At 45.9% G+C, this 24,898-nt stretch overlaps 1 protein-coding gene across 3 annotated transcripts in view; it reads right to left on the bottom strand.

Annotated features, from left to right (window-relative positions):
• Nucleotides 1–603: 603 nt before the first annotated feature.
• Nucleotides 604–24,898, bottom strand: part of HPS4 (HPS4 biogenesis of lysosomal organelles complex 3 subunit 2) — a 29,937-nt gene continuing 5,642 nt past the window's right edge. For 2 of the 3 annotated variants that reach the window (XM_012464905.2, XM_064367872.1), the window contains exons 4-14: nt 23,996–24,139; nt 19,918–20,025; nt 19,395–19,511; nt 17,495–17,589; nt 15,336–15,408; nt 12,717–12,753; nt 11,950–12,046; nt 10,417–11,326; nt 5,420–5,552; nt 4,839–4,947; nt 604–1,885 (exon numbers count right to left, since the gene is read on the bottom strand). In XM_012464905.2, the coding sequence (XP_012320328.2) occupies nt 1,714–1,885; nt 4,839–4,947; nt 5,420–5,552; nt 10,417–11,326; nt 11,950–12,046; nt 12,717–12,753; nt 15,336–15,408; nt 17,495–17,589; nt 19,395–19,511; nt 19,918–20,025; nt 23,996–24,139 (1,995 nt within the window). In that variant the 3' untranslated portion in view covers nt 604–1,713. The remainder of the gene's footprint in view (nt 1,886–4,838; nt 4,948–5,419; nt 5,553–10,416; nt 11,327–11,949; nt 12,047–12,716; nt 12,754–15,335; nt 15,409–17,494; nt 17,590–19,394; nt 19,512–19,917; nt 20,026–23,995; nt 24,140–24,898) is intronic. The other variant, XM_012464907.3, reaches the window with a different exon arrangement.

The raw sequence follows: 24,898 nt of genomic DNA on the forward strand, positions 1-24,898 counted from the left end.
GACACACCTGCCAAGTACGGTTTCAGGACTTTTTCTGAGTTAATCTGGGTGGATGAGACTCAGGAAGTCCTTTTGCATATTCAGGGATAAGCTTTGTAAGGTTCCATTTTGGGTCAGTGGAAGAGTTTTCACAACACAAATGATATTATAAAGTTGTCTTCTCCGGCCTGGTACTGGGGACCACTGGTCAAAGACAAGGTGGGGACATTGCGGATGCTTCCTGGAGCCGCAGCAACCACAGCAGAGAACTTGTAATGAATTTTTTCCTGGAGGACACAGCAGAGGAGTAAGACAAGATTTATCCTAGCTTCAGATAGGATCCTCTTCCATCTAGGCAGATGGGATCCAAGGGATGAGGGATCCTGGAGAGAGATGACAGAAGAAGGTGACACAGGCTTGGTGTACTGGACCAGCTGCAGCTGCAGCTCCCTGGAAGCAGACAGTCCTTACCCAGCCACACAGAACCCAGGGAAGGAAAAGAGGGATGTGCCCATGTTAAACACACACACACACACACACACACACACACACACACACACACAAACACTCTTAACCCTTACTTTTGTCACAAGAAATGTTACCATTTAATTACTGAGAACTCAATAGCGTTTTCTGGCTATTTTATTTTTAGCCGTTGGAAACTTGTTTCAAGAAAAAGACACCATATCATAAACATCAGCTATCAGCTCACTGACATGAAATTATTAACAATACGACTTTCAGATGGAATCTCAAGTACTTCCAGTAAACATTAAGGTTTTGACAAATATTTTCATCCTGCGATCTTATATTTGTCAAAAAAATGTCTGACTATAATGTAATAGAACTGAGGTTTTAAGTACCACACAAGTCTGAGAACACACAAATATCACCTGCAGCCACCACCGAAAAGCACAGTTCTGCTTCTGCCCCCAACATCTTGTAAATTCCTATTTAGAGACACTCGCTCAAGAGGAACCAGCTGCACAGCCCACTTGCCGTCAAAGGCAACATAGGTTGGTCCTGTTGTCACTGAATTCTCAGGCTCAGCCCCCAGGGCTTCTAGAAAGGAATCTCAAAAGCCCAAACTCCCTTTCCCATTATTAAGGCTTGCCCCCAGTGTGGGTCCAAAGACGACTCCCTTAGATCTCAGTAGTATATCAACAGATTTCAACCAGGTGGTCTCCGTGTGCTGCAGCCTCCTTGCAGGAACGACTGGACCTCCTGGCAGGACCACGGTGGAGAAGCCTACCTGCGGTGTGGGCGTGGAGTCTGCCTGCTCACAGATCCGGCTCCCCGCCGTGCAGTCACACCGCCCACCACCCACCTGGTGTTGAGGTTGAATACACACTCTGGGCTAGGGACGATCAGCTTCTAGAAAAAATGCCAACCTGGAATCTTATGGCACCAGTTTAAGCCAGGATGGAACAGCAGCAGGAGATATGCAATACCTCAGGCTCAGTATTGCAGAGAGCGAGCCAAGCCCCTGTCCTGTTCCCAACACCACCGATGTAATCAAGTTCTTTATCAAGTGCGTGAACTCTGCTGACCTGAAGAACCCCAGCCCCCAAAACACACCCTAATCTGCAAAAGGAGTAACAAAAACTCAAATATCATTATGATGCTAAAAAAGGGAATGTTTTCAAGAAAAATCAGATAGAGAGGCCTTTCTGATTAAAAGAGGCAGAGCCTCCTTTGCTGGTTTCTCCTTCACAGTCGCCTCCTAGGCGCAGTTCACAGCAAGTTCACCCCGTGCTTCAGCAGCTTCTGCTTGGCTTTGCCGGAGAGGCTGAAGGCACCATCCTGAGGGTTTGGGAAGCCGGAGCTCCGTGCTGCAGGTGCCAACGGCTGGAAATATGTCTCCTGGACAGGGTTGCAACAGGCATACACAGCCGTGGAGGCGTTTCTGTTGGTGGAAGAAAGGAGACAACGATCTGACGCTGCTGGTGCTGATCTCACAGAGACTACACAGAGACCTCAGTAAGGTTCCTGTCACAGCAGCCCCAGGATGCCCAATGTGGTGTGTGCAGCTGTCATGGCATGGGATTCTATTTATTCAGCTGAGTTTCAGTCTTCAGTGCCAATACTGTCTTTCCTTCCTTTCAACTCACTAGATGCCAGAAGAGTCCATGGCGGGACCATCCATGGTGGTGGCAGCCACAGAGCCTGAGGTTGTAAGTACTGCATAAGGAACTGTGGAGTGCTGGCTTTTTTGATATACTGGCAGCTATGCATGCGCTCTGCATACGGTCTCTGCTTTGCCCTTCACATAAGCTCTGCACTGGTGGTATGGTCCCATTTCGCAGACAAGGAGCCTGAGGCTCTGAGTGAGTAACTGGGGCTGCACTGTCTCTGTGACAAGGCAATGGCAGTGTCCAAGAAAGAAGTCTAGTCTGCTCTCCACACTGGGGGCAGCTGGACTGCGGGGGAGTAGAGGGATGGAGTGGGATGTGACACAAAGTGACAGGAAGCCTCTGGACACACAGAAGGAGGGAGAAGGGCATGACATAGAGGAGGAGCCACCTGGGAGGAGCCAACTCCAGGTCCAGGTAAACCCCCTGGTTTCTATTTCCTATGGCCTCCGTTTCCCCAAATCTAGTGAGAAAGGATGGAGTAAGGTAAGGCTCCCCTTTTTCTATTTCCTATGGGTCTCAGTTTCCCCCAAATCTAATGAGAAAGGGTGGAGTGAAGGACTGCTAAGGCTCCCCTCACCCAAATCTCTCCTTCCCTGTAAGGAGGGAGGAAAATCCCACCCTCTTCCAAACTTCCACATCTCCTGCACCCACTGGCCTGGCAGGACGAGCTCTTCTCACAGGCCTGCGGGAGGGCTCCGCGGCCAAGTGGTTATGAGCACGGATCTGGAGTCACGCACGCTCAGGTGCTACTCCCAGGCCCATTACTTCCTGGTGTGTGTCCTGGGCTGTTACTCAACATTTCTGAGTCCCAGCTTTTTCATCTGTACAATGGATATTGCAACTGTATGTGACCTCAGTGAAGTTTGTTTTTTTTAAAGAATGAGATTAAATGAGTGCTTAGCACATGGTGAGTGGTTAAGAAATGGTAGCCGTTGTTTCTATTACTATTATTAAAACAATCTCTCAACAAATGCCTTGAGCTATGTATCTCAACACCAAACCCCTCTCAGCTCCAAGGAAGGTGACATACTGCAGGGCCACAAGGTGGTTGGTGGAGCAGATGCTGACATTTTACTTGTTTCCACCTCCCACAAAACAGACACACACACCCCCAACAGAGCCAGTTCCCAAACCAGTGACTGTAGATGCAAATCACCTCTGGGTTGCTAGCCTGGGGCAGCCGTGAATTAAAGCCAGAGAAGACACATTTCTGACAGGAAGATCTATGGAAATACTGGCTGGAGATGGTGGCAGGCAGCAGGAACACCTGGAGCCCAAGTGTGGCGGGTGACGGGGCATCGGAACCATCCTAATCACCCGCCCAGGCTCCCTGTGAGTCCAGCACCCACGCTCCTCGCACTGGACCACACTGCCCCGACACTGAAACGTGTGTGGAAAGGTCATGCATGCACTTAACAGCTGGAGAAAATGCTTCAAATCCTGGCCCTACCACTTAAGAAGACTATACGCCTGGACAAGCTGCTTCTCCTATTTGTACTTCAATTTCCTCATCTGTTAAGTGAGGATTAAAAAACGCCCTTGACCAGATGGCTCCAAGGGCTATAGGACCAACACACACATGGCCAGCACCGCCCTTGACCTGCTAACTCGCTTTATTTCCTGTTATCAGTTGTCACCAAATTCTCAGGTCCCAGTCTCCTACGGCTTTTATAAAGTGATCTCTAAAGCCCAAACTCCCTTTCTGGTTTCACAGGAGAAGCAGGTAGAGAGAAAAAAACAAATTTGGTTGGTTAAATAATGTAAATCACAATAATCTTTAACAGATCTATATTTCTCCCGGCATGGAGGTGTTCAAGCTATGCAATAATGTGAAAAAAGGCAACTGCAAAATTGTACATTAGTAAGATCCTGTTTTCTAGAAGACTTAATTAAAATAAAAATACAATTAATTTATATGTGCAAAAAATAAAAGCCAAAAACCAATAAAACCTGGAGCAACATACACTGAACTGTAAAATGTGGTTATTTCTTGGTGCGTGATGGGGTGGGGGGAGAGAGGAAAATGTTTTACTTGACAGATTTCCAAGTGTTCTGCATGACTGTATAATCAGCATGTATTACTTTTTTTTTTTTTTTTTTGAGACACAGTTTCACTCTGTTACCCAGGCTGGAGTGCAATGGTATGATCTTGGCTCACTGTAACTTCCACCTCCTGGGTTCGAGTGATTCTCCTGCCTCAGCCTCCCAGGTAGCTGGGATTACAGGCACTCGCCACCATGCCCAGCTAATTTTTTGTATTTTTAGTAGAGACAGGGTTTCACCAGGTTGGCCAGGCTGGTCTCAAACTCCTGATCTCAGGTGACTCACCCACCTCCCAAAGTGCTGGGACTACAGGTATGAGCCACAGTGCCCTGCCATATTCCTTTTTAATTAGAAAGACAACAATATTATTTTAACACTGTTTCTGGCAAGGAGATGGGAGCCCCCTGGTAATGGATGTAGCTCCATGATGGCGAGGACCTCAGGTTCCTTCACTGTTGGGTCCCAACTGTCTAAAGGAGGAAAGGAACCAGAAAGTCCACGGCACACGACTGCACAACAGTGGACAATGGCAGCAACAGGAGCAGACAAAGGAAGGTCTTAAGGAGAGTAACTAGAATGTTCTTCATCTACTTAGGAATAAGGCACTGCCTGGGCCCAGCAGGTGGTTCCCGTGAGCAGGACCCTGGAAAGCAGGTGGGGGAGTGACTCAGGGAGGCTCACCTGATGGTCATTTCATAAAGCGTGGGCAGCTGGGCAAACTCGCTATGCATCAGGCTGACAGCCTGGAGGAAGCGGCGATCTTGCGGGGTGGCCACCTGTGGCACGTTTGCTTCCAGAAGAGGACACAGAGTTGTGAAGAGCAGACAGTGGCCTTCTGCCCTCCCACCCCATGAAGCCTGGTGCTGAATACGAGGGCTGAGCATGGATGGCTCAAGGCCATGTGGCTGCCCAGGACACAAAGGCCTGGGGATTTGGGCGTCTGTTGCCGCTGCCATGCGATGCAGCACCCGGTTTCTGCATGCAGATCTCAACATTTGGAGACAAATCTATCACAGATACGTGAACATGAACTTCTCTCAGAACACTGGGAAGCACCAAAAACAGACCCATGAGCAGAGAAGCCTCTTCCTGGTGAGCCCCACACTCAGTGGGAGTGGGCTCCAGTGAGGAGAGCCGTAAATGTAGGTCAGACAACTCTGTGCACAGCGGTGTCATCGCGACGCTGGGGCTCGAGTTCTCACCTCCCCCCGTCTCTAGAATCTGGCATCCCCGTCACCCCTAGCCCCTTGCCCGCTTCTTACCCATCAGCACGCTCTGAATGCGGTCGTAATGTGTGAAGTTGTAGGTGCTGCTCGTGGAGGCTGCCTCATCCCTGGGTAGTGTCTCTTTCAGGTGGACTTCCAGCCCGTTCAGCGATGCCAGGCTGCTGTGGTACTGCAAAGGAGCCGGGAGAGGGTCACGGGCTTGTAGGGCTGACCTCAGCAAACCTTCTGAGGGCTACTTAACCACAGACTTAGTTAAAAATCATCCTACAGCCAGACCTGGTGACTCACACCTGTAATCCCAGTGCTTTGCCAGGCTGAGGCGGGAGGATCACTTGAGCCAGGAGTTCAAGGCTGCAGTGAGCCGAGATTGAACCACCGCACTCCAGCCTGGGTGACACAGTGACACTCTTTCTCAAAAAAACAAAAAAAGGAGTATCTTACTGCCAACTTGATCCAGTAAAATGGACTCTCACCAACATTTCTGTTTCTTTCACCCTTATGTTCTAATGTTTTAAAATTAATGATTATTTTGTAGATTTAGAAAAGAGATGAGCAAAAAAATAAACAAGAAAAATCACCCATCATCTCACCATCCAGTAATAGCCACTGTTACCACTGTGGTGTATCTTATTTTAACTGTGGCTTTCCTACCCAGGCTGCACGATCTAACAGTACAAACAGCCTGGGACCATCCCCTTGTGTTTCTCACTGGCCCTGGGTGAGAAGTCCCCCACTGGATGTCACATGGTAACTTCTCTCTGCTACATCTAGCATGGTCCTTTCTTGGAAGGACTGAGAAGTGTCAAACAGCTTTCTGCACTTGATGGTTCAGAGGAGGAATACCGTTGAGAATAGCTGTCAAGGAGGGAGGTTCAAGCACCTGTATTTTCACAAACCTCCAAGGAGATAAAGTTTAAGTATAATTGAAAACATTGGACTCTAGTGTTTCGTGTAACATTTTTTTTTGGAAAATAAAAAGATCAAATCATAATAACGACTGATAGTAGTTTTTTAACTTAACAACATAGCATGAACTGCTTTTCTCATCTTTAAATATTCCATCATAGAATTATTCAGTGGTTGTGTGGCATTCTTCAAGCTTCACTGAGGGCTTGACACAGTATGTCAGGCCCATTGTAATAGGCCTGGTCTGAAACGGGGTTTCCTGGGCCTGCTTCTGCCACAACAAAGAAGGCCACTGTCCCCAAGCATTTGCAGTTCCCAGGCAAAAACATCTCAAGTTCAGCCTCTTTTTAGTCAAATGACCAGGAGCAAGTTACCAAATTTTCTGTGCCTCGTTTTTCTGTTCATCTGCAAAATGGGAACAGTACAGGACTACTGAGTGACTTAAATGAAATAACACATCCAAAAGTCCTTTGTAAACTCTAAAGTGCTACCCTGAGGCAGAGCCTTTTTACAGAGTCAAGGAAATGAAAACAACCATATAAAAGAAATGGTATCTCTTTAGAGATTACAGAAAATTTGTGGACTATTTTTCAAAAGCTATGTAAGAAAAGTGTGTGCACATGGAAGTACAGAGATGCAAACAGAATGCTTCTGAAGTAAATGTCACGGAGCTCACATGTTATTTTGGGAGTATACTGGTGTTAAATCAGTTTTCCTGTATGAATGTCTCAGAAATGATATTTCAAGTCCATAGGTGTGACATACAAAGTTATTTTCTATGCACTCACTTTTGTATCCTCAGTGCTTAGTAGAGTGCCTGACTCCTAGTAGGTGCTCAATAAATGAATCCACTAAAATAATGAATAAATGAACACATCCAATGCCAAGCACTGCCAACTTATGAGCTATTTGGTTTAAATCAAGGGTGCAGAGTTAAGTAAAAAGATATGTGCTCAGGAAAGACAAGCATAATATCTCATGTTCAGATCCCTGAGAGAGCCTGACCAACACTGAGTTTAGCATGGAACCTCTTATTTGAACAGATGTGTGTGTGTGTGCATACAGCGACACGTGCATGGGCACACATAAGCATTCACCATGAAGCCAAGCCACAGCCTCACAGAAAATTTTTGAACCTCAAGAGCCTACTAACAGTCATCCCTTCCATGCCGAGCTGGTGTCCAGAGGAAGAAACAATAGGAACAGAGATTGCGCCATGCCAAAACCTGTTTCCCCACAGGCATTGAGCTCTGCTTCCAGAATATTCTGCCTAACTTGCACTCAAGATAGGATCACTTAACCGTAGAAACACCATCACAAGATGCTTGTCAGATGACATGTGGATAATTTTTTACTGATAACCAAATGCTTTCACATATACCAGGGGTCAGCAAACTCTAGCTTATAAACAAAATCCAGCCTGTTGCCTGTCTTTGTACAGCCTGAGGCCTAAGAATGGTTTTTATATCTTTTACATGGTTGGGGAAAAAAGTCAAAAGAATAATATTGTAACATGTACAAATCACATAAAGTTCCAATTCCATGTCCATAAATAATTACTGGAATATAGCCATACCATTTATTTATATACTGTCTATGGCTGTTTCTGTACTAAAACAGCAGAGCTGGAAAGTTGTGCAAAGCTGAAAATATTTGCTTTCTGGTCCTTTACATAAAACGTTTGCCAGCCCCCGATATATACTGCTACATAATGTGATCCCCAGGGACACAGAGCTGAGGCTAATTCCTGGGTCCTCTGACTTCCAGTGCACATGAAAGCAAATGGCACCAATGTCAGTGTGTGACACAGTGTGTAGAAGGAGCACTGCGTGGAACATGTGTTCACTTAGAGGTACCAGTTTCCTAGTTGGGGGAAGGAGCTTTTTCATAAAATGTTTTATGGCAACACTATCACGCTAACTTCAAGCCTCTTCTGCTGTACACAGAAGCTCAATGTCCTATTGTACTGATAAATAATTAATTTGCTCACTGTCTCTGAAGGTCAATGAGATTATTTTGGGTTTTGGGTAATGGACTATCATAGCTCTATGCTGCCCCCTGGTGTGAGCCTATTCCGTTTCCTCTGAAAGAATTCCAGCCCCAACCCCGACTCTCCTGGCTGCTCCACCCAAGGCTCCTTCCACCATTTGGTTTTTCTAGACAGTAGCAGAGGGGCTGCAGGGAAATCAGGTCAAGAATTTTTAAGGCTAGCCTGGAACAGAAAGGCAATCAAACATCTCTCCCGATTATAAGAGAGAAATCCTTTGGGTCTGATTAACAAACCCATTCTCAAACCACTGGGCTAATCAAAGTTAGTCACTCTCTACTCTCTTTAGAAATGATTAGCTTTTCTTCTTCCATAAAACTGCAGTCTATTTCCTAGGGCCTAGCCAGCACCAAACTCTGCTTCCCACGGAAGCCCACAGAGGCTGATGTCACAACGGCATGGATGGACCCTGACAAAGTAGGGGATACGGCCATAGATCAAGAGCCGTAGGAGGCAGGACACTGACCCCCTTTCTTCATCCTCCCAGGTACCACAGCAAGGGCAGGGCAGTGGGGGAACAGAGAGGCTGGGATGAGGGAACCAGAAACAAGCAAGAATTCTGAACCTGCCACTTGCATGAGGTCTTTTCATCTCAATGAGGCTGTCTTCTTACTGGTAAAATAGGGGTTGCAATGCCTACCTCCCAGAACTGTTCTAAGGCTTGGCTAAAATAAGAGATGCAAAGTATTTTAGTGCAGAATAAGAGATGCAATGTTGTTAGTGCAGAATACATCTCCTCAAAGAGCAGCCTGTGCTACTTTTTCCTTTTTGTGGGGAAGGTAAAAAGAAAGGTATTATATCCACTTTATGGCATTCAAAAACACTGGGCCCTTCAAAATGACATTTCTAAGGTTTGACGCTGTGCAGAATAGACCATGAACACCAAGACATCGGCAGGGAGATGAGGCATGTAACACTGCAACCAGAACTCCCTGAGTTGTTCTAAGAAGGAGGTGGACAGAGTCACTCACAGCTATGGTGAATGGAGATACAGGAAGCCAACCAGCCGTAACTTGGTGATCTGGGGTCTGTGGAAAGGGGACAGAAAAGCCTGACAGCTCCAGAGAGCAGTCTCTTGCTAGGAGCTCTGTGCCAAGGAAGCTGCTCTGCAGTCTTATCTCTTCTTCTGTGCTCCAAGGTGACTAGCTCATTTATGGAGGGTCACAAGCCCTGCATGCTAGCAAATTCAGCTTAGAATAATATACGTTTAAGAATAAAAACAAGGGAAAGCCCCAAGACACCATTTGCCCTGCAGCAATTTCAACCTGCTGTTCTTGCTGCTACCACTTTCCCTGCCTACTAAAGCAAGGCTGTTACTATAGCAACTGAATCTCCAGCGTGGGCCCTGCAGAAGGTCAGTGTACCACTCTAAGCCTCTAAGCGGGGAAGGGGCTGGAATGGTTTAAGAGCCCTCCAGCACCAGTTAGGATGTCAAACATCCCAGCCTTCTAGGAAGGCACTTCAGACCAGGTACGATGCTGAGGCTATGGAGGGAAACACAGGGTTTCCGGGGAACTCCCAACCCAGGCTGTGACACTGCAGAGGAGTTCCCAGACGACACGGAATCTAGAGCTGCCCAGGCTAGGAAATGAGGTCATGAGCAGGGGCGGCACAACAGTGACCGTGCATCTGTGTGTGCTGTCTTTGCCTGCATTATCTCACTGCATCGGGAACAGGAGGGTCTAGCACCATCCCTATATGACTGAGGAGTTATCAGTGGCTCAGGGGGATGAAGGCTTGTGGGCAAGTTCACACAACTAGAGGACAAGAGCCAGAATTCCATCTCAGGCCTTCCCTTCCTCCAAGGCCTGAGCTCTGCAAAACTAGAAGGAGTGAGCCAACACTTGTTGGATGCCAATGCACCACCAGTTCTATGCACTTGACTCACTCTTACCCGCTACAAAAACCCAAGGAGGCAGGTACTACCCCCATCGCCTAAACAAGAATGTTTCGCCCAGGGTCACAGAGCTGAGGGCTGAGCCTTTATCTCTTTCCCTGGGTATCAGCACACTGGTAGGAGAGAAGCACAGGAGATGAGCAGAGGCCATAGAGGGGCAGGGGAAGGTCTGTGGACACTCACCACTGCCTCTATGGCTGCGCTATCTCCCAGCAGTGGCTCCTCGGCCAGCAGGGACAGCACCAGCCCTTTCACAGAGTGAGTATAGAGGTTCATCCTCACGAGCCCCATGCAGGACTCTGCTGGGGTCAGCCTGGAGTTGATTTCATCTGCAGAGGGGCCAGCACCCTGACAGTCTGCTAAGCCTGAACTACATTCCAGACCAGGGGCTGTGTGGCTTTCACAGACCTCAGCAACATACTGATCCATGCCTTGTTCCCCCGTGGAAAGCTTGTTTTCTCTCTGCCCTGGATCTAAGCGAGGCAATGACAAGGGTTTGCAGGTCCTTCTGGGGAGGAGGTCTGCTCTGGGAATGGGGGCGTGATTGCTGTGGCCAGGATGGTCTTTGAATTGCTCTTGGGCTCCATGCTGGGTGAGCATCTCAGGAGCGGAGGGAGAGTGCATGCTGCTGACAGCTGTGTCCTCAGGCGGCATGGGTTCCAGGTTGCTGGAGGCGCTGAGCGATGCCTTGTAGTAAGGAGCACTGCCATCTGGGACATGTACATGTGGGAAGGCGAAATGACCTGGGTACATTCCCACTTCCTGAGCCTCTGGAATGTGGATTTCAGACAAGTCGAGTTCCCCTTGGAGAAAGACCAGCTCCTTCCCCAGGGAGCAGCTGAGGCCAAGAACCTCGCGCCTGGCTGTGCTGTGCGGTCCTGCGGGCCTGATGCTCTCCAAACCATGGCCAGGCAAGCATCCGTTCTGCCTCCTGCCACCTGGACCAGCTTCGTCAGGAGATGTAGGCTCTGGGCTGGTCCAGGCCATGGATTCTACATGGCCAGTAGCATCTTCCTGCAGGGCAGATGTGCTCCCACCCTTTGGATGGTGCTGGGCTGAACCATCCCGGAGTCCTGCTGGAGATGCTGGAGACCTGGCAAACAAGAGAGATGTGAGGAAGGGGCACATCGGCAGATCACAGGGCAAATGCCCTTCCATAGCAGGGACTAAAGCACAGGTGTCAGTGACAAGGTGGGGCCTGAGGCACAGAGACTAACAGGCCACCAGAGTTAAATCACAGGAGCAAAAATACAGCAACATCTGGTCCTCAGGGCTTCACGTAGTGACACCAGGCTCACCCACTGAAAACGGCAGAGCCCACTGAATAAGAGTGACCCACATTTGGAAGGTCTCCTGTGTATCAGGCCCTATACTAGGTGCTGTACATATACTATTTTCAAGTGTCACAATGAACTCATGAAAGAGATAATACCGTGTCTACTTTTCAGATGAAAAAACTGAGGCTCAGGCAGGGAATGGGCTTGCCCAAGGTCCCATAGCTGGTAAGTAAGAGATGTAAGATGTGAAACCCAATGCCATCTCACTATGCCACTCTGTTTCTTAATGAATTCAAAACCCAGATGCTCTCTTACAAGACAGGGCATGGGGGAGATGAAATTAAGGAAGGATGGAATGTTTCAGAGGTTTGTTTTAACCAGTCACATGATGGGGCCCCTCAGGCGTGGTGTAAGGTTAACCCTCTGTGCACTCCCTTACCTTGTCATCTCTTCCACCGGGAACTCATGGAGAATAATGGCTTCCTCTTTGGTCACAAAAACAGGGATAATCTGGACATTTGGGGGTAATGCTGCTCCTAGAATTGCAAAGCAACATGAACAGGGCTTTCCCCCAAACCAGAGAGGGCAGAGGGGCAATAACTGCTCTCGGGTGATACATCCAACCCACACTCCTGCTTGGAGAAGGGTGCTGTGAATATCTCAGCCCAGGACAAGAGTTGCCAAACTGCAGCTTGAACTCCTGGGCCCGATAAGAAGAGTCTCTGCAGGCAACATGACTTCCTGCTGTGGAGAAGGAAGATGCTCGGTAGAGAAAGGTTGGAAAGCACTTTTAAAAGAAGATATAAGCTAAGAAAGGGATCTGCTCCAACTTAGGCTTCAGAATAAATCAAAATTCAGCTCTCCTTGAGGGTGCGTCCACATCCTGCGAAAGGTCTTTCTGGCAGTCGCTGTCATCTTAACCTCTCCCCGTCACAATACCCTGGCAGTTGACTGAGCAGTCTCACAATATGAAGTTAAGATGGATCTGAAAGCAGGGATTTGACAGGCATGCCTAAAATCATAGCGTTACAATTAGGGTTTGGATGGGTAACTCGATTCCTGAAGCTCTATTACATTCCTTTTCCTAATCTTATGAGCAGAGAAAATAAACATGTAGACGGCTGGGCCCTTCACATAACTTGTACAGGGATAGGTGGCATAAAAGACCACCCTACTCAAGAGGCAGCCAGGCACCTCACCACTTACCATGTTCCTGCAGGGCATCCCCTCCTGTAGGGAGTCTCTGAAAACAAACACACACAGAAGTTGGCGCTGGGCACCACATTCTCCTCTTGACCTAACCATCAGGAATTTGCTGTGCCATCTGTTCATAAAACTTAGCCAGGCCCAGAAAGCTTGTCCCAACCACATGCTAAGAGCTAAGCAGATGGAACAGAAGCTCCCCCAAGCTGCTGGCTCCCACTATGGCTGGGATGAGGCAAGAACCTGTGCCCACACAGGCTGCAAGGCAGCAGCTCCACCCAAACGCACGTCACACTCTACATTCTGATTTTCTCAGTCTCTCCCTTCTGGGAATAAAATTGAGGATTCCTGTTCTCTTTTACACCTTTGGGGAACTCATATTCTAGAATACAGTCACATCTGCCACAGCCCCTGATGTAGAATTCACATCAATTTCATTATAATAAAAATGTCAAAGTACTCTGACTCTCACTAGGAAGGATCTGACCTAAACAAAATGTGATACCAGATCTCTCGTTTGTTCTGGTTCACAATCAAGGCCTGAAACCTGATAATTTTCTCAAAAATGAAAACATCTCTCATCTCAATCTGAGGGTTCCAAAAGAACCCACCAAAACAAAACAAAAACCAAATAAGAACTGCTCTTCTAGCCAAAATAACCTTCAATCTTAGAATGACACAGTGTTCTTTTTTGATTTTTTTAAAAATCAGGTTTTAGAATACTAAACCTAACCTTAGTTTATTGTAGACAAAGCATTGAAAAAAAAAATCACATACAATTCCTCACCCTCAAGCTAGTACTATTAATATTGGGTATTTTTTTCCTTAAGCCTATGTATTTTTTATACTTTTGAAACCACACTATATAAAATTCCTTTTTACTGTATTTCTTCTTAAAACAGTAACATGCAATTCCTGACATTAAAACATCTTTGGGGCTGGGCGAGGTGGCTCACACCTGTAAACCCAGTACTTTGGGAGGCCAAGGTGGGTGGATCATTTGAGGTCAGGAGTTCAAGATCAGCCTGACCAACACAGTGAAACTCCATCTCTACTAAAAATACAAAAATTAGGCCAGCATGGTAGCATATGCCTGTGGTCCCAGCTACTCGGGAGGCTGAGACAGGAGAACTGCTTGAACCTGGGAGGCAGAGGATGCAGTGATCTGAGATCCTGCCACAGCACTCCAGCCTGGGTAGCAGAGTGAGACTCCATCTCAAAAAAAAAAAAAAAAAAAAAGTTGGCCATTTTAAATGGCAAATTAAAATTGTATGAAGGTTTAAGTGATATGAGTAAATTAATCATTTAACTACCTTAGACCAGTAATTAGTAAACTTTCTGTGTAGAAGACAAGACAGTAAATATTTTTGGCTTTGCACGACATGTGGTCTCTGTCCCACCTACTCAGCTCTGCTGTTAGAGCTCAAAAGCAGCCAAAGAAAACTTTATTTGTAAGCAGGTGGACCACAGGCCATAGTTTGCCAACTCCTGCCTTTAGCGTTCAAGTTTTGTCTGATTTTTCACTTTCATAAAGCTTGTTGTGATCAACTTTTGAGTATAAGTCTTTTTCAGCAGTTAGATTATTTCCTTAAGATACATTCCTAGAAATCAAATTATTAGGAAAAAATAAAGGGCATCCTTAATGCTATCTTATCAAACTGTTTCCCAGAAGGGCTGCCCAAACTGACATCTACAGCAACAGTGGATGAGGAGGCTGAATAGAGCCCCACCGGCATTTTACACGCCTGCTCATCTAATAAGTGTAAAAAGAGAGCCTCATAATACACTGGAGGCCACAGCTTCATACACAAAAGAAAAAAAGGACTGGAAGAAAATACGCCAGATCCAGTGGTTATCCCTGTACAGGTCAATGACAGGCAATTTTATTCTCAATGAGCATCCATGACTTTTTCAATATTAAAACAAATAAATATAAAATGAAAGTATTTTAAAAGAGAAGAGGTTTTTTTTGTTTGTTTGTTTTGTTTTGTTGAGACGGAGTCTCACTCTTGTTGCCCAGGCCGAAGCGCGGTGGCGCGATCTTGGCTTACTTCAACCGCCACCTCCTAGGTTCAAGTGATTCTCCTGCCTCAGCCTCCTGAGTACATAGGATTACAGACGCCCACCACCAAGCCTGGCTAATTTTTGTATTTTCAATAGAGATGGGGTTTCATCACACTGGCCACGCTGGTCTTGAACTCCTGACGTCAAGTGATCCACCTGCCTCAGCCTCCCAAAGTGCTGGGATTACAGGCGTGAGCCACCGTGCCTGGCTCCCTAAATCTTTCTAAAGACACATCCTTTACAGTCTGTCTCTGAAAAGTCTAATATCCTATCTTTGACAGAAAGAGATAACAAATTCTCATGGGAAGTTGAATTCTCACAGATTTACTTGGTTTGAAGAAAAAGCAACTAACCAAGCCTAGCTCATGGAAGAAAACATTTTCTTTCAGCCTCGCCAATGGCTTCACTCTTGAGAATGCCACTGGAGGACTTGGGGTCCTGACAAGACCAAGTAAAACACCTGTTCCATGGCCTCTGCTCCTGATCCCTCCAGCCTAAGGTTCACTGACGGTCGCTCTGGGGGAGGCCGTCCAGCCAGGCAGGTGGACTTTACAATACCTGCTCCTGAGGTGCTGTTCTGTGAAGCAGGACCTTGGCGGTGAGGGACGGCGGGAGCTGGGTGCTGACAATCCTAGGAGGTCACACACAGAACAAGAACACTGTGAGAAGAAATACACCAAAACACTATGAATTGTACAGGTGCCTAACAGTACGTGTTGATGAGGATCCTGGGGACATGGCTGGTGGGAGTTTCATTAGTAAAACCCTTACAGAGGGCGCTCTGGCAGTTCCTAACAATATTTAAAATATCTAAACCCTTTGATTCAGCTTGTACCAAGATGTATGCATTAGAATATTCATTACAGGGAAAATGGTTAAAAACAATTAAAAAATGAGTCAACAGCCAAAATGTTCAACAAGAGAGTAGTTCAAGCATAACACAGCCAGAATACCAAAAAGTGTGCAGGCCTCGTAAGAATGTGCTGCACCAATATGAACTGGTAAAGAAATCTTCACTGTAAGCATTAAGTTGAGAAACCATGTGATCCTATTTAAGGAGACAGCAAAAATAAACAAAATCAATATATGCATATATATCCCAGTGGGCAAAAACACACAGAAAGAGCAAGATGCCCAGCAAACTGCCAATGGTGAGGAAAGGTTAAGAGGGAGAGAGCACAGTGGCTCACTCCTGTAATCCCAGCACTTTAGGAGGCTGAGGTGGGAGAAGAACTTGAGCTCAGGCGCTTGAGACCTCTGTGAGCAACGCAGTGCAACCCCATCTCTACAAAAAAAAAAAAAAATCAAAAAATTAACCAAGCGTGGTAGCATGTGGTCGTTGTCCCAGCTGCATGGGAGGCTGAGGTGGGAGGATCACTCGAATCCAAGAGGTCAAGGCTGTAGTAAGCTGTGTTTATGCCACTGCATTATAGCCTGGGCAACAGAGAAAGACTGTGTCTCAAAAAAAAAAAAAAAAAAAGGAAGAAAGAAGGGGGGCTTTTAAATTGTGCTGTGTGTTCCTCTATTGGTTGATTTGTCTACGGTGAAAATGTGTTCATTTATTAGCTGTATAATTTAAATACAGTGCAGTGGCTCATGCCTACAATCCAATCATTTTGGGAAGCTGAGGACTGCTTGAAGCCAGGTGTTTGAGACCAGCCTGGGCAACACAGCAAGAACTTGTCCCTACAAAAAAGAAAAAAATAATAAATATATTTAAGAAATGCAAAATGAGAAAAGGGAAAAAACTATTCTCTTTGGTGAGTATGTCACTGATGAGCCTGAAGCACCCCCCAGCTGATTCAGAACCACCATGATTAAGCACAGGGCAAGGAAGAAGAGTGCAAAGCGCACCAGGGTTTATGTTCGGTTCTTCCACATTTGTCATCTCATTTCATTCTCCACAAAGGATGTCAATTTCCCAGAAGAGAAAACTGAGGCTAAGTAACTCGCTCAAGGCCACCAGACTGGCAAAAGAGAAGGCAGGATTTAGAGCTCAGCCTGTCTGGCCCAAGGGCCCCTGCAAGAGCCTGAGTGCTTCTCCAGTTGCACAGTAGTCGCCTGCTCCTCGGGAAGCTCTGGCCACAGCATGATGGCCCTGCCTGCCCTGGGCTGTGAGAGCAAACCCGCCATGAAGAGAGAGGCCTGAGATTACCTGGAGTGGCTCTTAGGCCACTCAGACTCACAAAGAGGCCCTCCAACTACATGAAGTACAGTGAATTCTCAGAAGCCAACCAAGACACAGGCCCAGCCAAGACACTGGAAGGCAGCTGGATAAGGGCCTGTAAGGCTGCTTTGCAGCGCTGAGCTGAAGCAAGCACACCAGAGCCTCTGGGCAGCAGGAGGAGGGCCACAGCAGGCCCCTTCCATGCCTCTTGACTTACAGTGCTGGCTGCTGGCAACACTATGGACTCTGCATTAGCATTTTGCAGACTGACAACCATTCCAGCAGGCCCCATATTGAGAATTATAGGAATTCCTTGTATATTCTTAACTCTTTTCTGAATACAACTATTTCCAATATCTCAGCTTTGCTCAAAGACAGGTACATACCTGTCTTTCTAAACTAAGTCAAATCTAAACTACTTGATATTTGCCAAACCAGTTCACTTGGAAATGGCCAGAGACGGAGCTCCCCACCACGATCTGGGGTTGGCTGATGGTCAGTTATGCAGCAGGGGGATGGAGCTGGGGGAAGGGGGTCTGGAGTTACTCACAGTCCTTTATAGAGGATGCAGCCAGCAAGAATGTGAGGTGAGCGCTGGCAGGTCTGCAGAATGCGGGCTGCCTTCAGCAACAACAGGGGCTCCACCTGTGCAGGGCAAAAGGCATCATGCCCACCCATCAGCAATGCTTACAATCAGCAAGGGAGAAAAGGGGGAGGGTTGTAAAGAACAAGTAGACAAGGTGTAGCTCAAAGCCTGGAAAAGGAGAATGTGTCACACAGTAAAAGCCGTGTCATGGCTTGGGACTCTTCTACCTCTCTATACCCACAACTGCTGACACCACTAAATACCAAATTCTTAGAACAAGGAGGCCTGTCCAGAAGCTAGAAGATGCAGCAAATATGGCATATGGCTATTCAAAGGGGTCAGAATAGATGGCCTGGGAGACCCTGACTATCCACCCTGACAATGCTAAGACCTGATGGCAGCAGAAGAGAAGGGCATATCCTATAAATACATGTCATGACACCAGGTGAAACCTACCTACCCTATCCTCCACCTTCCCTCTGAAGCACAGTCCCCATGGTGATACAGGTAGTCTGATGTCTCACCAGGCTCCGTGACTCTATTCCATCACATAAAATGAAAACATCATGCTCTTTCACTCAAGGGAATATGCCTCAGTTCCACATTCCTTGTATGGAATAGCCTAGAAGTTCCTAAAAATATAAGAAAAGCATCTGGACCTGGTCAGGAAGAGCCAGCAATAACCAGCAGCCTCTTCAGATTTCCACCTGCCAGCTAGAACTAGCAGGTATCCACCGGCTGTTAGAACTCCCTGTTAATGGAGTCTCCAGAGCTGCTGACACATTAAGAAGTTTATTCTTCATAGCCTCAAGACGGCCCTGTCCCAGCCAGCCATTCTATAAAGCTTTAGGGCCAGCTACAGGAAGTTTTCCAGACTGGAGCAGAGAAAACCCTTCCCCATGTCTGGTGGGGTCACGCTCTGTGAAGGCTGAGTCATAGAGCCAGACCCCTGTTATAGGGACACTATTTACTATGGCAGTGAGACACAGAAGAGGGCTGTGAGTCAGGGCTCAGGTAGCTGGATTTTTTTTTTTTTTTTTTTGAGACAGAGTCTTGCTCACTCTGTTGCCCAAGCTGGAGTGCAACGGTGAGATCTCAGCTCACTGCAACCTCCGCCTCCCTGCTTCAAGCGATTCTCCTGCCTCAGCCTCCCAAGTGGCTGGGATTACAGGTGTGAGCCACTACACCTGGCTAATTTTTCTATTTTTAGTAGAGACGGGGTTTTGCCATGTTGGCCAGGTTGGTCTCGAACTCCTGACCTCAGATGATCCACCTGCCTCGGTTTCCCAAAGTGCTGGGATTATAGGCGTGAGCCACCGTGCCCAGCTGTAGGTAGCGGGCTCTTAATGGGGCGGCACAGGTGGTCAGGCCAGCCACACAAGCAGCCTAGGTTTCACTGAGTGCCAACTGCAAATGGAGCAGCTCAGAGATACAAAAACAGTTCCCAACCACGCTCTCTCAAAGACAGCAACCTTGTTTTTGAAATGTTCATGCTGGGCATTTCTGAATCTGAGAATAACTAGATCACATGATACGAATATCAAGAGAGAAGGCCTTCAGATTACTGAGTGCAACACTTCTGAGGCACGAGCAAAATAGTAATTCCCTTTACTGAGCATTTACTTGGTGTCATTTGAGGTGCTGCTTCATTTGACCATCAAAACAGTTCTAGAAGGCAGGTATGCTGACACCATTCTCTGGATAAGGGAAATGGGGCTGAGAGGTGACCTGCTGTGTCACGGCCCTGCCTGAGAAGTGACATTCTACTCACTTTTCCAGATATAGTTCACTTCAGGGATATTAAAAAAGTATCCAGAAGCCCTAGTCTTACATATAAAATGAGTAAGGAGGATGAAAATGTTACTTTGGCTTTGTCCAAGTTCCAGAGGGAATTGAAAATCCTATGTAGATCATTGGTGTTTTTCAGAATTTGTTCGATGAAGGTGTCCCACTCCGTGCTGAGTTCTTCCTGAGAACAGTTCTAAAACAGAAAGAGCCTCAGGTCACCATCTGAGATTTTGAGGGACAGACTCTTTGGCCAGAGTCCCAACTACTTCAAAAATTGTTCCTCACACAGGAAACTGACTGGAAAGGAGCACCTGTTTTAAACCTACCCCATCATGGATCCAGGGCGTCTGCTGGGTAAGGGTGGCAAGCAGGGCCTGCACTTCCTAAACATCCCAGGGAGGAGATGGGGATAAACATTTGGAATAAATGTGACCTATGCCACTAGGCACAAAGGCACATGAGGGGGCTCTGAGAGCCCCCGACCTTGTCCCTGGACATAGTGTGTTTATATGAAGTATAACAGACCCCAGAGTAAGTGCTGGCAATATCAGTTTTTATAGAAAGGCCCAATGTAAAACTCCTCAACCCCATACTCATACCTCATAAGCCAGGGAAACAGGTCCATTGTAAAAGTTAAAGAATCCAATTAGCTGATCCAGAAACCGCTTGCAGCTGACATCAGGGAGCTCCACAGCACAGCCCAGCACCTATAAGGAGAGAAACCAGGAAGACAAGCATTTTCCTTTTCTTTAAGTCGAAGCCCAGAATCCTGGCATCCAGGACTCTCCATGTCCTGACGTGACTGGCGCATCCAAATGGATCTTCTACTGTCCCTGAGTCCACACCCTCCATTCTGGCCAAGTTAATCTCCACGGACAAGTAAGTTTTGTACCGCAACTCATGTTGCCCAATCCCAAATGTCCTCCTTACTGTTCATTTCCCCAGGGCTTACTCATAACCTTCAGTGCCCACAACAGATTTTGGTATCTCCATGAGGTCCGTTCTGCTAACTCAAGCCAATAATGCTGACCTCTTTTCTGACCCTTGTGTTGCTAGAACTGTCATTTGGACAGTGGATATTTAATCTGGATTCCATTACAAACAATGGACAGGACTCAAATTCCTTCATGAATGGCCCTCGTGCCTCTCGAGCTGGATGAAGTGCTTTAAGAGCCAGAACTGACTACAATCTTCCCAGTCATAGATCTCCAAAATGCTGAGCGTAGTGCTTAGTTCTACAGAAGATAAATACTTGCTGAGTTAGAAGGTAATCTGGTCATATGTTTAAAGAGCCTGAAAAAGTTCCTGTTACTTGATGTAGTAATTCTACCTCTAGGAATCTGTCCTAAGGGAATCATCAGAAATTTAAACGAATAAACCCTGACAGAAAACAAATAAATATAAATTCCCTCTGAATGTAAGCTACAGTAGCACACGGATCTTTGCTTTGTTCCCAGATGTAATCCAAGAGCTTACAAGAGTCTGGCATGTAAGAAGTGCTCAATTCTTCCCCAATTGATAAACAGAGTGAATGCAATTCCAATCATAATCCCATCAGCTTTTCTTCAGAAACTGACAAACTGATTCTACAATGGAAATGCAAAGGACCACTTTGAAATAGACAAAGCTACCTTGAAAAAGGTTGGAGGAATTATACTATCTGGTTTCCAGACTTACAGAAATCAAGACAGTGTGGTATTTCAAACAGATCTGTGGAAAAGCCTAAGAGAGTCCAGAAAAAGACCCATACTTAAATGGTCACCTGATCTTTGGCAAAGGAGCCAAAGGAATCCAACAGGGAAAGGAAAGTGTTTTCAGCAATGATGCTGGAAGAACTGGTTATCCAGATGGAAAAAAAAAAAGATCCTTGACCTCTACTCACACCATTCACAAATATTAACCCAAAGTGGATTACAGATCTAAATGTAAAAGCCAAAACTATAAAATTCTTACAAAAATAAAAAAGGGAGACTATTTCCTCCAATGGAGTAGGCAGTGGTTTTTTATGCAAGACACAGAAAGCAATAACCATAAAAAGATAAAATTGATAAGTTAGACTTCATTAAAAAGAAAACTCCTGCTCATCAAAAGACACCAAGAAAATTCATAGGCATGCCACAAACTGGGAGAAATTATTTTAAAAATATGTATCTGACAAAGAACTGGTATTTAGGTTATAAAAAGAACTACAAAACTCAATTTTTAAAAAAACCCCGATTTAAAAAATGGGCAAGGGTTTGAATGGATACTTCACAGAGGAAGTTACACAAGTAGTCATTAAGCACACAAAAAGGCCTCAATATCATTCATCATTAGGGAAGTGAAGATTAAAACCACAACGACATACCACTGCACATCCAGAATGGCTAAAATGAACAGACTGCCAATCTCAATGCTGACGAGAATGTGGAGTAACTGGAATTTTCACACTGGTGGTAGGAATAGTCTAACAGTTTCCTATAAAATCCAACATACACTTACTCTATGACCCAGCAATTCCAGGAGACTGGCTATTTACCCAGGAGAAATGAAAACACGTGTTGACTAAAATACTTGTATAGGAATGTTCCTAGAAGACTTAACCTTATGTCCCCAACTGGACGCAGTTCAGATGTCCATCGAAAGAAAAACACACTGTGATATATTCAGATAACGGAATATTGTTTGATAACAAAATAGAATGAACATCAACAGATGCAACAACATGAACGAATTTCACAAATGTTAAGTGGAAAGATGAATGCCTGTAAAGCATGTAACCACAAACAAACACTGAATTTTATTTTATAATATGCATGACACAGTATCTGCGTGGAGATACACTAATGTGTGCAACTTACTTAGAAAACTGTAACAAAATAACTTGGGGCTGGGTGCAGTGTCTCATGCCTGTAATCCCAGCACTTTGGGAGGCCAAGGCAGGAGGATTGCTTGAGCTCAGGAGTTCAAGACCAGCCTGGGCAACCTGGAGAAACCCTGCCTCTAGGAAAAAAATTTAAAAATTAGCTGGGCATGGTGGTGTATGCCGGTGGTCCTAGCAACTCAGGAGGCTGAGGTGGGAGGATCGCTTGGAAGTTGCAGTGAGCCAAGGTCATACCTCTGTACGCCAGTCTGGGCAACAGAGTGTGACACTGTCTCAATCAAACAAAATAAAAATAATTTGAATTAACGGGAGGATAAAGGAATGAATAGCTAGGTAATAACACAACCATAACAAAATGCTAATTGTAGACTTGAGGAGATTGTAGACTTGAATTCACTGTAAAATTCAACTGAGAAAATTGTCATAATAAAATGTTGAAAATAGGCTGGGTGTAGTGACTCACGCCTGTAATCCCAGCACTTTGGGAGGCCAAGGTGGTTGGATCACAAGGTCAAGAGACGGAGACCATCCTGGCTAACATGGTGAAACCCTGTCTCTACTAAAAATACAAAAATTAGCTGGGCGTGGTGACGTGCACCTGTAGTCCCAGCTACTCAGGAGGCTGAGGCAGGATAATTACTTGAACTTGGGAGGCAGAGGTTGCAGTGAGCTGAGATGACGTCACTGCACTCCAGTCTGGCAACAGAACGAGAGTCCATCTCAAAAAAAAAAAAAAAGTTGGAAATAATACCTATAAAGTTGAATATAGCATCCCACACTTAAGCTTCCCTTTACCTTGGGAAGGTTTAAAATAACGTTGTCGTGAGAAACAGTACTTTAGATTATATGCTACTATTAGAATGTAAAGGAATGATTTTTCTTCTCTTTTTTTTTTAAGACAGGGTCTCACTCTGTTGCCTAGATTAGACTGCAATGGCAATCATGGCTCACTGCAGCCTGAAACTCCTAACTCAAGCAATCCTCCCCTGAGCCTCCGAGTAGCTAAGACCACAGGCATGAGTCACCATACCTGGTTAATTTTTTTTTTTTTTTGTAGAGACAGGGTCTTACTATGTTGCTCAGGCTGATATCGAACTCCTGGACTCAAGCAATATTCTTTTTTTTTTTTAAATGGGTTCTCTGAAATCTAACACTTAACAGTGTTTTTTCTGGGTCACTTACCCTGTAAGTGTGGAGAAAGATGACGATAAAAACTCTACTTACAACACAGAGTAAACAGAATTTCCACAAGGTGGCCTAAGTCTTTGAAAGGAAGGGAGAAACCAGCCATGTGCCATGCAGGTTAGAAATGTTTTGGAGAGGGCCGGGCGCGGTGGCTCACGCCTATAATCCCAGCACTTTGGGAGGCCGAGGCGGGTGGATCACGAGGTCAAGAGATCGAGACCATACTGGTCAACATGGTGAAACCCCGTCTCTACTAAAAATACAAGAAAATTAGCTGGGCGTGGTGGCACATGCCTGTAGTCCTAGCTACTTGGGAGGCTGAGGTAGGAGAATTGCCTGAACCCAGAAGGCAGAGGTTGCAGTGAGCCGAGATTGTGCCATTGCACTCCAGCCTGGGTAATGAGCAAAACTCCATCTCAAAAAAAAAAGAAAGAAATGTTTTGGAGAGTACTCAATTATGATGGGCACATGCAGAAAGTGCCACAGGAAGCGAGAATGATTACTAAACACAGTACATGGATGAGGTGGGGGTGGGTGGGGATAATTCTAAATTCAAGACCCAGAGACAGCATAACTTTCTAAACTTACCACTGCAACACTTCAGCACTGATTCTCCCCATTCAACTTACCCAGAGGTAATCTCCATCAACTTTTATGGCAAACTTCAGCTTTCTCAGGCGAACAAGAGTAGGAGGGGAGTCAGAAATGTCAGAGACACAGCGGACAACTCCAGCAATCTGTCCGCAAAGCAGCTCCTGTTGGTCAAGCAGGGTCTGTGGGAAAGGAGCACATTCCAGATAGGAAGCTGAAATTCTTGAACTCTTGTGTCATTTCTTACAGCATACTAAAGTCTGCAAGCCAAATCCAGTCTGTTGCCTGTTTTCCTGTGGCCTGTAAGCTAAGAATGGTTCCTATACTTTTTAAAGGTTACAACAAAGAAGAACATGTGATTGAGACCTTAACATGCCTTGCAAAGCCTAAAATATTTCCTGTCTGGCCCTTTACAAAGTTTGCCAACCCCTGTCTGAGATGACTGAACCCTAAGAGAACACCTACCATGAACACAGGAGATGAATGCACAAAACTGTATTTCTGTTGCTAGGATCATAGGCATATGCTTGAGAAGAAGCATGAGCCTTTCATTCCTACTCAAATCCCCTGTACAGAGTGGCCAGGGTGACTCAGATTAACCCCAACTATCCATGTCAGAGCACAGTCACATGAGGGAATATACAGAATCTCCTCATCAACTTTAGCCTTCACTAAAGCATAGGACAGCCGGACAGTATGTGATGCGACGGAAAATGTACACACCACCCTTACCTAGAAAACTGAGCTTGAACCTAACCAAGGCTCTAGATCTTACTACTAACGTAAAGGAAATACAGCGGATAGGAGACATTCAATGACACCACCATGAGGAAGAAATCAGCCAAATCTAGAGTGTGGGACATTCTAACTCTCTACTGCACAGATGACCTGGTTTCTTCAATAATTCAATGGCATGGCTGGGCAGGGAAGATGAGTGGCTG

Source organism: Aotus nancymaae, unplaced genomic scaffold (genome assembly GCF_030222135.1).
Source record: "Aotus nancymaae isolate 86718 unplaced genomic scaffold, 86718_ANA_hifiasm-v0.15.2.pri h1tg000076l, whole genome shotgun sequence".
NCBI classification, from domain to species: domain Eukaryota; kingdom Metazoa; phylum Chordata; class Mammalia; order Primates; family Aotidae; genus Aotus; species Aotus nancymaae.